The 13,641-nt window shown below is 42.7% G+C and overlaps 1 protein-coding gene across 1 annotated transcript in view; it reads left to right on the top strand.

Annotated features, from left to right (window-relative positions):
- Positions 1–296: 296 nt before the first annotated feature.
- ssbp2a (single stranded DNA binding protein 2a) overlaps positions 297–13,641 on the top strand; it is a 58,672-nt gene continuing 45,327 nt past the window's right edge. Inside the window, exon 1 of the mRNA XM_084360398.1 lies at positions 297–439. Coding sequence (XP_084216524.1) covers positions 384–439 — 56 coding nt within the window. The 5' untranslated portion in view covers positions 297–383. The remainder of the gene's footprint in view (positions 440–13,641) is intronic.

Below are 13,641 nucleotides of genomic sequence, written 5' to 3'. Positions count from 1 at the left end.
GGAGTGTGGATGTATGTGTGTGTATATATGTGTGTGCGTGTCTGTCTGTCTGTCTGCATGTCAGGAGAGTCTTTCCAATCAGGGACAGGATGGGAGAGACACTGACAGACAGACAGCCTTCAGACAGACAGACTGGGTGAGCAGAGGGAGAGAGAGAGAGAGTGGAGCAGAGAGAGAGAGCGAGATGGGGGTGGGGCTATTTCTGAAGAGGGCGTGGTCACGCAGCTGTCACTCACTGGCGGTTGCCATGGCGAGCGGGCGGTCCCGAACAGCGGGACATCCAATGGGAGACGACGCTGCTTGTGTCACCATGGTGACGGGGCTGTGCCCAGGGAGGTTGTGATGGGTTGACAGGTGCGTGACAATCGGAGCTCTCTGCAAGCATGTACGCCAAAGGCAAGAGTAGCAACGTGCCGTCCGACAGCCAAGCCAGAGAAAAGTAAGTTTTATTTATGGGGGAGGAAACCGCGGCTGCGAGGGAAGTTCATGAGCGGCCAGGGGCAGTCACACACCGAGCTGCGGTAGGGGAGGGCACACGGCGCCACACTCAGCGGCATGGGGCTCCCCGCTCAGCGCTGGGAAGGCTTGGAAAGTTGACTGCTTCATTTATTTGAGGAAAGATAGACATTTTGTCGGCGGGGTTTTATTGCGATCGGACACAGTTGGTTAGGATTTTAAACACGCAGTTTCTGCCCAGCAGCTTATTGTTTCAGGTTCCGAGTCCAGCAACATATTGTGATGTCTTGGCATTTTCTGCGCTCGTTGTCTTTATCATCTCATCCCAGAGATAGTTCATTGTAAACATTACCTTGTGATTTTTTTTTGCGTTGGTTTGCGTGTGTTTTGCGCGTGCGTTTAACTGTTCCGACTTGGTGACATCGTGGCAGTTTTGTAAACATGAACCCTCGCGACCGCCCGTGCGTCCGTCGGTGGAAGCGGCAACAAAGTCCGCGCATTTGCCCGCTCACACGCCGCTGTGCGTCCGGAGGTGTCGCTTTCCAAACAGTCTGTCTGTTGCCTGCATGCCGCGCTCCCTGAGTCCAGTCACCGCTACAGTGTGGGGGATTTGTGACAGCGGACAGTCCGCTTGGCTCCACATTGGGAGAGACGGGGACAGTCGATCCGGCTTTTTGTGAAGTAGCTGCCCATGTAGAAGAGGGGGCACAGCACCGTGTTTACATATCGGCGTTTTTAATAGGAACGCTTGTCATGGCGCACTGACAGGGCTCACAGACAGACAGTTTGACCCAAGAGTGGAACTAATTAGGCTTTTTTCCTTATCAGACATGAGCTTTTACATTGTAGTTAGTTTTGGATGTGGACATGTTAAACTCTACAAATATGCCACAAATACCCAAACTTAAAAAAATTAACAATTTGGCACATGATCTACATCTTACCTCCTGTGATGTATGACATGTAAAAAAAAAAAAAAACAATACATCCAGATGTTCCCTAACCTGACTCGCAGCTGGTAACAGATCCTGTGTCAGAGCGCTTTAAGGTGAAGCCCCCATTCGGTTGCAGTCAGCCGGGCATGGCTGCTCAGTACATTTTGGATGCTGAGGGTCAGATGGTCACTGAGCAGGGATCATGGATCAGCACCCACTGGGAAGCAGGAGCATGTACTTATTGATGATGTGCCTCCTCAGTGTGAGCAGCCAAACGCGTGTACGGTCGCTTCATCTCTCTGGTTAACCGATGAGAGGAGAGATGAAGAAGTGTGACGAAAACTATGCGAAGAAAAAAAAGTACATTGCATTTAACCTGTGTGTGTGCCTGTAGGAGTATGTTAATCATCTCACCTCTGCTCCGAGCTACTGCTGCTTATTTATTGTGTCTTTTGAATCCAGTTCGCTCATGTTTGTCAACAGTGTGATGGAGTGTACAGCTCCGTCCCCTGAGCCCCATTCTTTATCCCCAATCGATATGAAAAGGATAGGACAGAGCAGTGTGGCTCCTTCGCTGACTTATTGCATGCACTGACACAGGCAGAGATGGAAATCTTCCTCGAGGCCTGGAAGATACTCTGTGTGAAAAAATGTAAGCGTGTGTGTGTGATTGTGTAAGCATGTAGTGTATGAGATAAGCCTTTCTGTTGGTATAAAGGCAGCAGATACTTATTCTGTAGAAGTATCAGGGCAGCTAGATTAACCTATGACGAAGAGACTTCAGTTTGCTTTTTCAGGCGTGCTGTGTCAATGGCCTATAAGTGGATTACCTGCTGTCTCTACAGGAGACATCCACCCAAACTTTGTTACTTAACTTTTGGGTTATTGAGCGTGTGTTTAACGCCGCAGCCACAAATGCACTGCGTCTATTTATCGTGAATTTACCATCTGCGGCGGTGTCTTTGTTTTTGCTACGGCTCCGTTCTGCGATGGACTTTGTCAGAAATGTTGACACATGACCCTGCGATACTACACTGAAGTGTTTATGAAATCAAAACAGGCGAGCTCTGTCCTGCAGACACTAAACTTCTTACTTTTTATGTCTTGCTGTTTGGCATCGCATTAAATTTAGACTTCCACGCAGATCCTTTTCGTTATCTGTGTTTTCGCTACCCGGCCAGAGTGATGTTCCACTGGGCATTGATGTCAAGGCCGCGACACAAAGAAAGGACTGGGTGACAAGAAAAAGCACTAGATGAAAACACAGCGAAAGGCAAATATCAGCCGAGGCAGAGTTCCATTTGTCTCTTAACAAGCAGCCTTGTTTATCAGTGGTGTGTATCGGAGAAGCAGAGCGGGCCCAGCGCTGCCGAGCCTTCAGTTGTTTCTCATTTCTGCAGCGCAGCGGGGGATCAGAGACTGGGAGAGACGGAGGGCAACAACAGATTGAGGGAGAGAAGGAGGAGGGGAGAGAGCAGGACTGAGGGAATTTGCTGGATCATTAGTTTACAGTGTTGTAGTATTGACCTCAGAATGGACCCCCGCAGACACAGGGCCCTGGCGTCTCGCCCATGTAGATGTAGAGGAGCTCTAAATGCAACTGACCTCTGTGCAGCTCTGTTCACTGGTGTGTGGGTGCGATAAGCATCTGATTTGTGTGGTGCGCCCTTGCTACAAATGCATGTTGGGAAATTTTGTGCTTCTCCAGGTTAATATAACGCAGATTTTCAAATGTTTATCCGGTGGTTTTGCACTTTACTTGGAGATAAAAAGTAATATAGGGTGATAAAAACCTTGCTTTAGGAGAATCACAAAATGCAGCGCTTTAATAAAGATTCTACATTAAATGCTGTATAAAGCTGTAGATTTACAGTATCCAGTCTGCCCGAGATTACCAAACAAAAAAAAGGAAGCTTCATACTCTCTCTTATAAGGAATAGTGTGGGTACTTACAGCTTCTGTGCTCTTGATACGAAACATTTTCAGACCTTTGAAGTTCTCTGCAAGAATCATTATAAGGTTTGACATCTCAAAATGATGTCAAATAGAAGGTAATCTTAAAAAAGGGCTGCAAGATCAGGTAAAAAAAATCATATTACAATTATTTTGACAGATATTGTGATTGTGGGAATGAAATGACTCGTGGATGAATGAATTTTGCCTCACAGTTTTCATTTTCACTGAAAACAACTATTGAAATCATGATGATGTGACATTTTAAGTCTTTAAGAAGCTCATTTGAAGAACAAGATTTGTAAGTCAGGGCATCTCTGCAGCACTACAGTACTTTTTTTATGTAATGCTGTTTTGTTACATGTTACTCGTGACATTACTTGTCCACCGACGTCACTTTGCTCTTTCTTAATAAATACTTAGATGCAGGGATTTTAAACTGAAGGTGCCAGCTCTGCGCAGCAGCAGAGTCACATTACATTTCTCTTATCACGTGACGATGTTAAGGAGAGTTAACTGATAAGCTGATGGAGAAATAGTTTTCAAAATGTGAAGCTAAAGAACAGTTTTGGCAAAATTTTGACTGTTTTGCACTGTAGACGTATTTTGATGAATGATAGCAGTAAGCGTTAAACTCAGTACTACATAATAACTCGTATTTTTTTATATGAAGCTGCAGCAGTGGGAAAGTTAATTTTGCATTAGCAGTAAATGAATGCAGTGCTCTACAGATAGGGTCGTTCCTTGTAAAAGCCTGGTGTTATCTTTAATTAATTTACTTTATTTAATGTGTACCCTTTGCAGAGGAATGTATGCAGATAAAGAGGAGCAGATGAGTAAGAAACTGATGTTTTGTTCGCAGAAATCATAAAAATAGATAAATAAGCACATCGTCTCACTGAACTCTAACGGTATTGTGCCATGCACATAGTTGCATAGCACATAGATGTTCCACGGTTATGTGAAATCTGCCTCTGAAAACTTGTTTGTGTTGTTAAAAGCTCTGAAAAATGACATTTGAAAGAGTCAACAGAGACAATATCCCTGACTTAGCCATCAATAATTCTGATTAGGCCCATTTCTTCCGTAAAAGTAGTTCCAATAACAAACTGCTGGCAGCAAGGTGCATAGCTGATGCTGAGTAACATGCTTTTCTTTGACATTTGCGAGGGTAAACAAAAGAGTTTTTGGGATTTTGGACTGTTGGTTTGTCAAAAGAAGCAGTTTGACACTTTGTGATTAGTATTTTTATTTTTATTTATTTATTTTTAGGTTTTATAGACCAAGCCATTAATTGATTAATGTTGAAAATAATAATCAGATTAAATGTTAATGAAGAAAATCTTTAGCTGCAGCCGTACTCTACACCTCTGTGCTTGTAGTGGACTCTTTACCTTCAGACGGCAACACTGTTCAGCTATCTCTCCCCTCTCTCTCTGGCTGTACCTGTGTAACGGTCCGCACTTGATTTTGATTCGGAGTGACAGTACACGACCACTGACTGTGTACTGCAGTTGTTCAACGAGTGTAGGTCTCAGTCACTGGCAGTCGGAGGACACATTCCACATAGTTCTGGGATTGTGGTTCGGAGTGAGTTGCATCGCAGCGCATAGTACACATTCCTTTTTTTCCTTTTCTCTGTGCGTGTAATGAACACGGAACAAACACTGCTTAAAAGACACACACATGCTGACAAGTCTTCTCGCTCCTCTCCGTTTCTCTCAGTCCCACAGACACACAGTACAGCACGTATCTGCCTTTGTGGGCTTTTTCCTAGAAAGTGAAACCTGTTTTTTTTTTTAATAGTTTTTCTTTTACTTATCAGATTTATAAGCTGTATACTCACAATTGTAAAAAGTCCAACTGTCATAAGTGCCATTGTTGTTCTATCTGTAGTTCAGCTGCCAGCCATAAATCTGGTGCAGACTTAAGCATTTGTGGTGCTGTAAGGATCATCATTCTGCACACATACGTACACACATACACACTCAGACACACACACACACACACACACACACACACACACACACACACACACACACACAGCTACTTCTGAACCGAGACACCTCAGAATCCTGCCAGGAGGCTGCCAATGCAGCATTGCGCAGACTGAGGCAAAGCAGTGCATGCTGGGAGTGTTTATCCGATAGAAGCGATTCAGGCTGCCACTCTGGCTCTGACAGTGAGTCGCATTACAGGAGAACTACAATAAAAATAGAGCAGCATCTCTCACACACACATACTGTATGCTCACAGTGCCTTCCGTCAAACTTTTCGGGGGAAACTGATTTTGTGCCAGCTGCCACCTGATGAATGTAATTGACGAGCTTTTTGTTTGTTTGCTGCGATCTCAGTGTCCTTGAGAAATGACACTCATTAGAGGAACGAGCGAGGAAGATCATTTGTTAGAGCATGAACAAAGGAATATAGCCAGAGGACAAACATATGTTGTCGGTCAGCTTGGTGGAATAAATGAGTATCAGACTCGAATAGCGGAAAACAAATTAAAAGTTCGACAACAGGTCAGCAGTTTAGAGGTTAAAGAAAGAAAAAGAGGCACTGAATGAAAGAAAGATCAGAAGGGAACGAGAGAGTTTGTGTCCAGGTCAGACGGGGTCGGGTGATATCCTGCAGGACCTCATGGTCTAATGCTCCATAATGGCTGTGAGTCGGAACCTCTGCACTCTACACTCTCTCTGTGGATCACTTACATTGGTAAGTGGCCACACCTGGTTCTGTTGGCTTAAGTCCAGTGACGGAGTAAAAAGCCCCGGTGAGAGTCCCCTCACCCTATACATAAGAGCCACATGGTGAGGCCTCGGCTTTAACTGAGCCCTGCTCCTCCCTGTTGACGGAGAACAATATAAAATTGCGTGATAATGTGAGTGTCTTTATCCGCTCTGTGCTGCTTTGGGTCAATAGAGAGCATACTGCGTGTGTAAGTCAGTAAGCCCATCTGAGCTGTCTGCTTACAGCACTTTCCCCATATGTTTCACCCTCAAAAATCAACCTCCATCTGGCTGTCACGCTGCCTTGTGCGAATGTGAACCGCAACATCCAGTGATCATTACACAGCTAATAGCCTCTCCAGCTCTCATGGGACACTTGTGAACAACTGCGAGAACCCAGAGAACTGTCACCGCGTCTCTATTGTCGTATTTCACCGACACTGACGGTCAGAGAAAGATATCGATGCCTATGTATTTAATCCTCGCAGCGTTTTAGATTAGCATCAATCTGGGATTACAAGAAAACCAGACAAGAAATGGAGCTCTGATATGTTTTCTTTTCTCCTGCGTATACAGAGCTGTTTTCAAACGAAAGTGATGATGACAGTTTGACAAGGCCTTGATAGAAAACACTTTTTAACCTGCTGAACACATAGAGGCTGTTAAAAGTTCTCTTTTATCTGCTGGCATCCCTCCTAGTCTCTCTCTTATCCTCGCTGCCAGAGATGTAACTTGCCACAGAACTGCTATCAAAGCAGCGGCCTCTTATTGAGCTGTGTTAGGCGGGGGGCTGGGGGGGGGGAGACAGCCTCTGATCGACGCAGGCAGAAAAAGGGGTGATGTGTCAATCAACAGAGAGGACCCTGTAGAAGGCACCCTCACAGGACGCCTTGGGGTCCTTGGGAAGGATCGACGTGACAAAAAGCCTCTGTCGGCATCAGATAGCATGTGGGAAAGAAAGGGAAGAGAGGAGGAGAGGGCACAGCATCCTGAAAGTCTTTTATCACTGCCTTCAAAAGACGGAGGATACGGAAGAGTGAGTTTATCACCCGGTGCTGGTCCCTTAGGACCCCATGGGTGTCCCTGAATGCTTCTGTTTTAATTAGAAACACACCGTCACATCATATCTTTCTCTTCTCTTCTCTTCTCGTCTCTTCTCTTCTCTTCTCTTCTCTTCTCTTCTCTTCTCTTCTCTTCTCTTCTCTTCACTCCTTGCAAAAGTTACACCATCAGATTTATCTTTGGGATTAAGACACTGACATTTGGTGTGGGGAGGATTCACATCAGTGCACTGTGGATGAGTGCGAGACGTGAAGCAGAGAGGGAGACATTTTATAGTATGCTTTGTTGACCATGACTTGGAGTGCAATCCATGCTGTCAGGCTTTGTTCCTGTTGTTAGTAGTAGCACTTGTGGTTTTGTCAGGAAGGTTTTTTTTTTTTTTGTTGCCCCTGGTGACACCAAATATGCACAGCTTTGCTCCAAACCACAGCCCGGTAGTCAGGACGCTCCCTCAAAGCGCTTCCTGTAACATGAGAGCCGCAGCCAAAAGTAAATGCTGTTGGTGGAAACAACACTTACTGTCTATAGATTCAGTTGAGGCCTGCTCGCTGCTTTACTGATTTGCAGTCACATTTTTTTTCTTTTGTCAGAAACATCCAGCATCCTCATTAATTTACCCTGAATGTCCAGTGATCCGGCAGGTACTGAATGTCTTTTTTTAAAGCTTCTGCTGATGTTTTGAAATGAAGCTTTAAATGTATGTTGTCATTTACTGTGACATCATCACCCTAAAATAATAAAAACCAAATCAAAATCCTCAATTTGAATTAATTGATTCATGAGATTAAATTAGTCTTTAATACAACTTTCTGTAATGAATATAAGTCAACCAAATTGATGATCTCTTCGGCATCTTTCCGCAGTAATTGGTATGAAAGTGATGACATCATAATGCAGCGCCACGTGCTGAGCGAATGCAGGTACATAATATGACCTTTTTTTAAGTAATTCATTATAATTGTGTCTGAGTTTATGACCACATTGAAAATTTTGTTTTCGAAAGGTTACTGGCCAACACATGGATCGAAGCGGAATATTTTGCTGGATAAAACATTTTTTGGAAATTATTATATCTGTCTCTTTCCAATAAATTTTGACTTTTGGACTTTATAATGCTCTGGAGTTATTGGCTATGAAATAATCCTACACAGCAGCCAATGAAATACTGATATGAGGGCCGCCATTAGTCTTGCTTGTGCCCAGGAAAGATGATCTCCAAAAGCACCTCCAGCAGATTTATGGGTTAGAGTGCCCTTTTGGGCCCCACCATGATCCAGAGCCCTGGACAACTTACCTGGTGTTCCCTTCTGATGGCAGCTCTGCTGATAATATAAGTGTCACCTGATCTAATGTGCAACTGTGCAGAAATATCAACAAAAAGACAACACAGCAATTGAATATGTATTTAGACTTTGAATGTCAACATTATGAATGAAGCTTTGAAGCTTGAAAATATTTTGTACAGCCCTACCAGTGATGTAACGCACGTCTTTATTTTTATCAACATGAGTCAGCTGCGTCTCACTTTTACTGTATGATAACAGCTCTTGTGCTCGACACTGTAGTCTAACTTGAATTTCTGTTGTCAGTGCCATAGTGTAAGTGCGGATGCTGCTGTGCCTCCCCTGCCTGCTGAGTATGGTGGAGGTTGGTCGGCGGCCTCTCTGCTGATATTCCTCCATCATTGATATGCAAGCTGCATCGCACAGGCACTAGCGCAAGGTTAAGCATGCGTGACGGCCAGGCTTAGGAACTGCTCCAGACTCTCTCTCTCTCTCTTTCTCTCTCTCTAGCTATATATATATATATATATATATATATATATATATATACACGTATTCTGTTTGCAAACACCTCAGTTATTTTAATGTCTTGGCCTCAGTTGTCCCTTGTCTGTTTTGTAAAGTTAAACCACAGAGTTCTTCACTTTAATTCTCCATGAATGAATCGTCCTTACGTGACCACATACAGGCCGTCTGTCCACTGATCCTTATAAAGTCCTCCATGACATTTTCTCCCCCCTGAATACAAGGCAGTATATCCTCTCGCTTAGGATTTAAATCTCTGTCATTGAGTTCTTGCCATTTTAAGGTCCACTAAATGCCATTTCTCATCCATAGAGAAGCAGGAGTGATAAGTGAAATGAGTGACACACCGTGCAGAGCAGGGCAACAGTGATTGAAGCTTACTGACTGGGAATAAGTACAAGTAGTGCGTGTTTTTACCTCGACTTAGTGTGTTTTTTCTTGTTATTAAACAGTATTATTCATTTAGAGACATCTCAGAGCATACAGTTTACTGCTAATGTATACAACCTCATGTTGCAGCAAGATGTGTTTCTCTGAATGGTTATTTATACTTCCTCTCGAGCCTCTGTGCAGGCCTTAATAGCCTCACATTCTTTCCTAAATTGCTCTAGATTGCCTTCATCTGTGTCAGTTTTTTTTTTTATCTCATCTCGAAGCTTTGTTGTTCAAAAGAATAGAGGCCTATTAGATCCAGTAGAAAAGAATCCTAATCCTATAAGATTAGAGCAGTGCTGTCCTCCTAGTTGTCTCCGTCTCCCTCTGGTTTTGGTGGAGTTGCTCCTGATTGAGGAATGTTGCATTGTGTGAGCTGAACAATGTCGGCGTGACGTCGGACGGTCTGCGGTGCAGGCGGGAGAGTGACACTCAAGTTCCTGCACGTTACTGTATGACAGGGAAGCGACGACTGGGCTCAGATGATGGCAGCTACACTTGAGAAACATGTTCATAAAGTGAAAAAATATGTGTACAGCCTTGTGTGAGACCAACTATGAACTGTACTATGACTACACTGCAATACAAGAACTATGCTGTTCCTTTTCCTCCATGTTTTATGGATGAGGACATTTTGACTTGCAGCTTTCAGCAATATATCGTATGCAGCCACCAAGTAGCATATTTGAGAGTGCCCACAAGGTTCTTGTTTTAATACCAGTCAGCTTGAAATATATGTCAGGCAGAAACTTTTCGACCAACGTTAGCTTAATTAGCTAGCTAGCTACAATTGATAAAGTCTGCCGGAGAAACTTGTTGGTTTTGCCGGCACTGGCTAGAAAGAGAAGCATGTTTTTGTCTTAAACCAAGGACGTTTGGCAATTAATAAGAAATGACAGTGGTGAACCTGCCACCATTATCATTGTAAACTCTATACTAACAGCAAGCTTGGTCCATTAGGATAGGGACTCAGCCTTTAGTAAATGTTGTAGGCCTACGCAATCTACCAGGCAAGCTACCAGGCACCCGTGATTCGTTTTTTTATCCACAAGTTTTCTGGGAAAAAGGTTAAGGGTGATACTTCCGGTGCTCGGTGGGACTTTAGAAGCATTAGCTAAGTGGGCTAACAGTGTTAGTAGTATTCCCTCACTCATGTATGAATGATACGCCATACAAATCACTCTAAGAATGAGGATTAGCATCTGTTACCATGGAAAATGCTCGCTCATTAAGTGACAAGACGCACCCTAATTTGCGTAAGGTATCATGAGGGCTAGGAATAAGGTAGGTCGAGCTCACACACTCGTCAGTCATCAGTTCAACACTGCAGCGTAACCTGACGTGGTGTAACCCAGCACTTACATGCTCCTCAGATGGTCCCATTTCCAGAGTTGTGAAGTCGTTCATCCGAGTTCAGTGTGTTTATGAACTTTTTAGTAATTATGTGCAAACAACCTGGATGCAGCAAATGAGATGTGTTGCATTTTATTGCTCGAAGTGGTTAAACAACTCAATAAAAGTGATTTTGTCCCAGACTTGTTGCTGCACCAGTACATTCATTAAAACCGCTAAAACATTACTTCACCTGACTTGTTATCAGAGTTATATTTCAGTCTATGTGACCTCAAAGTCTGGATGTCGTGTACCAAAATGTAGCAGATTTAGTTGTTTGGACATGAGGCAGCGTTTATCAATTATTCTGACACCACATGAATGAAACAGTCCTGCAATAAATCCTTCCTTCATTAACGTAACAATGTTTCCTATTTGTTGTTTTAGAGAGCTGTTGAATCATCAGGTCTGTTCTTCAGTTGTCTTTTTTAACCAATAATTTAAAAATTACCAGTCGAGGAACAATTAATCAGTGACTTTTTTGTTCATTAATTAATCAGTTAAGTTATTCATCAAAAATGCAAAACTTGTGCTGGTTGGACAAAAAAAGCAATGTGTGGACATTGTGGAGGTATTTTTTGGAACATTTTATGGAGAAAGCAATTAGTTGCAGCTAGTCTATTACTTCCAGCGTCAGTGTTTTGGCCATTTTGTCGACAGAGCTAGTTATTTTTTTTTGTTACATGTACAACTGCTCAGTATTGCCTCAACACTCACAATCCATTAAGCTCTCCTCTTCTTGTGAAACACTGAAAATAGACTTTAAAAGAATGCAGTAATTACCCGCGTATGATCATTAAGTGTTGTCATCAAACTCCGAGTTCTGTCTGTAAACAGCAGTTTAATATTCGGGGCTTTATGGCTGTGTTGCATTCAGAATTTACTGTAATAGCTTGTAGAGAAAGTTGAACAAGGAAAACACTCCTAAAAATCATTGGTGTTCTTTCAGCTGTGAAATTAAACAAACTCCCCACGAGAGGTGACTCAATCTAAACAAATCAAAGCCAATGAAATGGAACTCAAATTAAGAAAGTGATGGATTTGCCTCTGCTTTTATTTGATTTATCCACTTTACATGTTCTGCAAACAAATTTCACTTGTAGAAAAAAAATCTGACTGGCTGAAACCTGTGAACAAGAGATTTTTATATAACGGACACAACGGCATTTTTGCTTGATTAGTCTCTTCGTAAACAGAGAGCTACCCATCACGCTCTCTCACCATTTCTCCCCGCTTCTCCCTCTCTATGATAAGCTGGCATTTCCTGTTATCTCAGCCCTGGGCATTGTTGTCTGCTCTGTGAGACAGTAGAGTCTCTGCACTGCTGACAGAACAAGAACTGTTTCACTTTGTCTGATTGTGCCTGTATCAGGCTTCCTTTTTATTGTATTGTCTGTTCAAGTCTTAATTGCAGCTGCACTAATTTGCTGTTTTCAAGATGCGAGTGGGGGAGCGTATCCTGCCAGAGCTGTGATCAGTCAACATAGTCTGGTACACACCACCCACTGAACTCACAGCCAGTGTTTTCACCGAAACACAAACACAAAGCAAAATGATGAATTTATCAATATTCTTACGCCATCGTCAAGACGTACACTCGTGTTTTATTTGGCTACAGTCATTCCCGTGACGTGAAGCAGGAATTTAAACAACAGCAGAAAAAGGTGCACTTGTTTAAATGGATTTGGTCATCTATAACTGTAAGTAGGACAGATGATAAAAATACCAAACATTACCTTCTTTTTTGTCTTTTGTGTGAGTAAACTGAATATCTTTAGGTTTTGGAGTATCTGTCAGACAAAAGAGAAATACCTTTGGATTTAGGAAACATTAGATGACCAGAAGATAATTTACAGATCATTCAATATTTCAAATAATTGTTTGTTGCAGCCATAAAATGGCCGATCAGTCACTATGTGTAGTGAACTCATAGCAACACTTGTTAAGAGATGCCACTTTTGTTCTCACAATGCTGATTTTGGTACCTAAACTCAAGATCCGACACAAGTACTGTACTGTAATGTACTCTACTGTTGTTCTATATTAAATGTAGCATGTGATTGTACATCAGGTCTTATAATCACTATTATAATTGAGGTTATTTATTTAAGCTTCCTCCACGGAGACATAAGAACATTTTATTTGTGCATTATTCTGCTTACATTTAGTTTACGTGCTGTCTGTGTGACTCTGTGTCTTATCTGTCTGCTATTTCGCATGCCCAGCATATTGGAAGATAGGGGAAGAAGGTTGGTTGATGGTTTTGGGTGTAGTCTTTTAGAGAGACAGTCTGTGCTGTCCTTACAACACAGGATGGGGGTTGCAGCTACGGTTAGACTTGTGGTCAGTGTCTTGATAAGTTGGCTGTTATCAGTCTCTGTCCCTCTGACCATGTAGTCACTACATGAGCTGACAATATTCTTCTCTCTCATAAAGGTTCCAAAAAGCATAATCAGAATCGGACAGTGTTTACTGAAACCCTATAGTCTGTGTTAGTGCCCTGAAGTCGATTGTGAATCTTGAATCAAGTAACAATATGTTGCATTTGAGCTCTTGTGGGTATTCGCTGTTATTAAACATGTATTCCAGAGATACAGAAGCAAAGACTGTCCCAGCACATCTATTAAACAATTTATAACTCAAACATTAGAATCTAGAAGGGGTTTTTTTTATCTATCGAGTGGCTGTTTTGACTGTCCCAGCCGTGGGCAGGGGGAGGAGAGGATTGTGAGATCTCAAGTTAATGAAAGGTAAACACAAGGTCCACACTGAGGTGAGCCAAGGAACGCAGGAGTCTTCCTCTCTGTCAGGATATGAACGTCATTCTTTTGACTTATACTACTACGCATGACATTTCACCTCTCTGCCGGTAAA

Source organism: Pagrus pagrus (assembly GCF_965226575.1).
Source record: "Pagrus pagrus genome assembly, chromosome: 8".
Classification (NCBI taxonomy): Eukaryota; Metazoa; Chordata; class Actinopteri; order Spariformes; family Sparidae; genus Pagrus; species Pagrus pagrus.
This window is presented reverse-complemented; position numbering and strand designations above follow the sequence as displayed.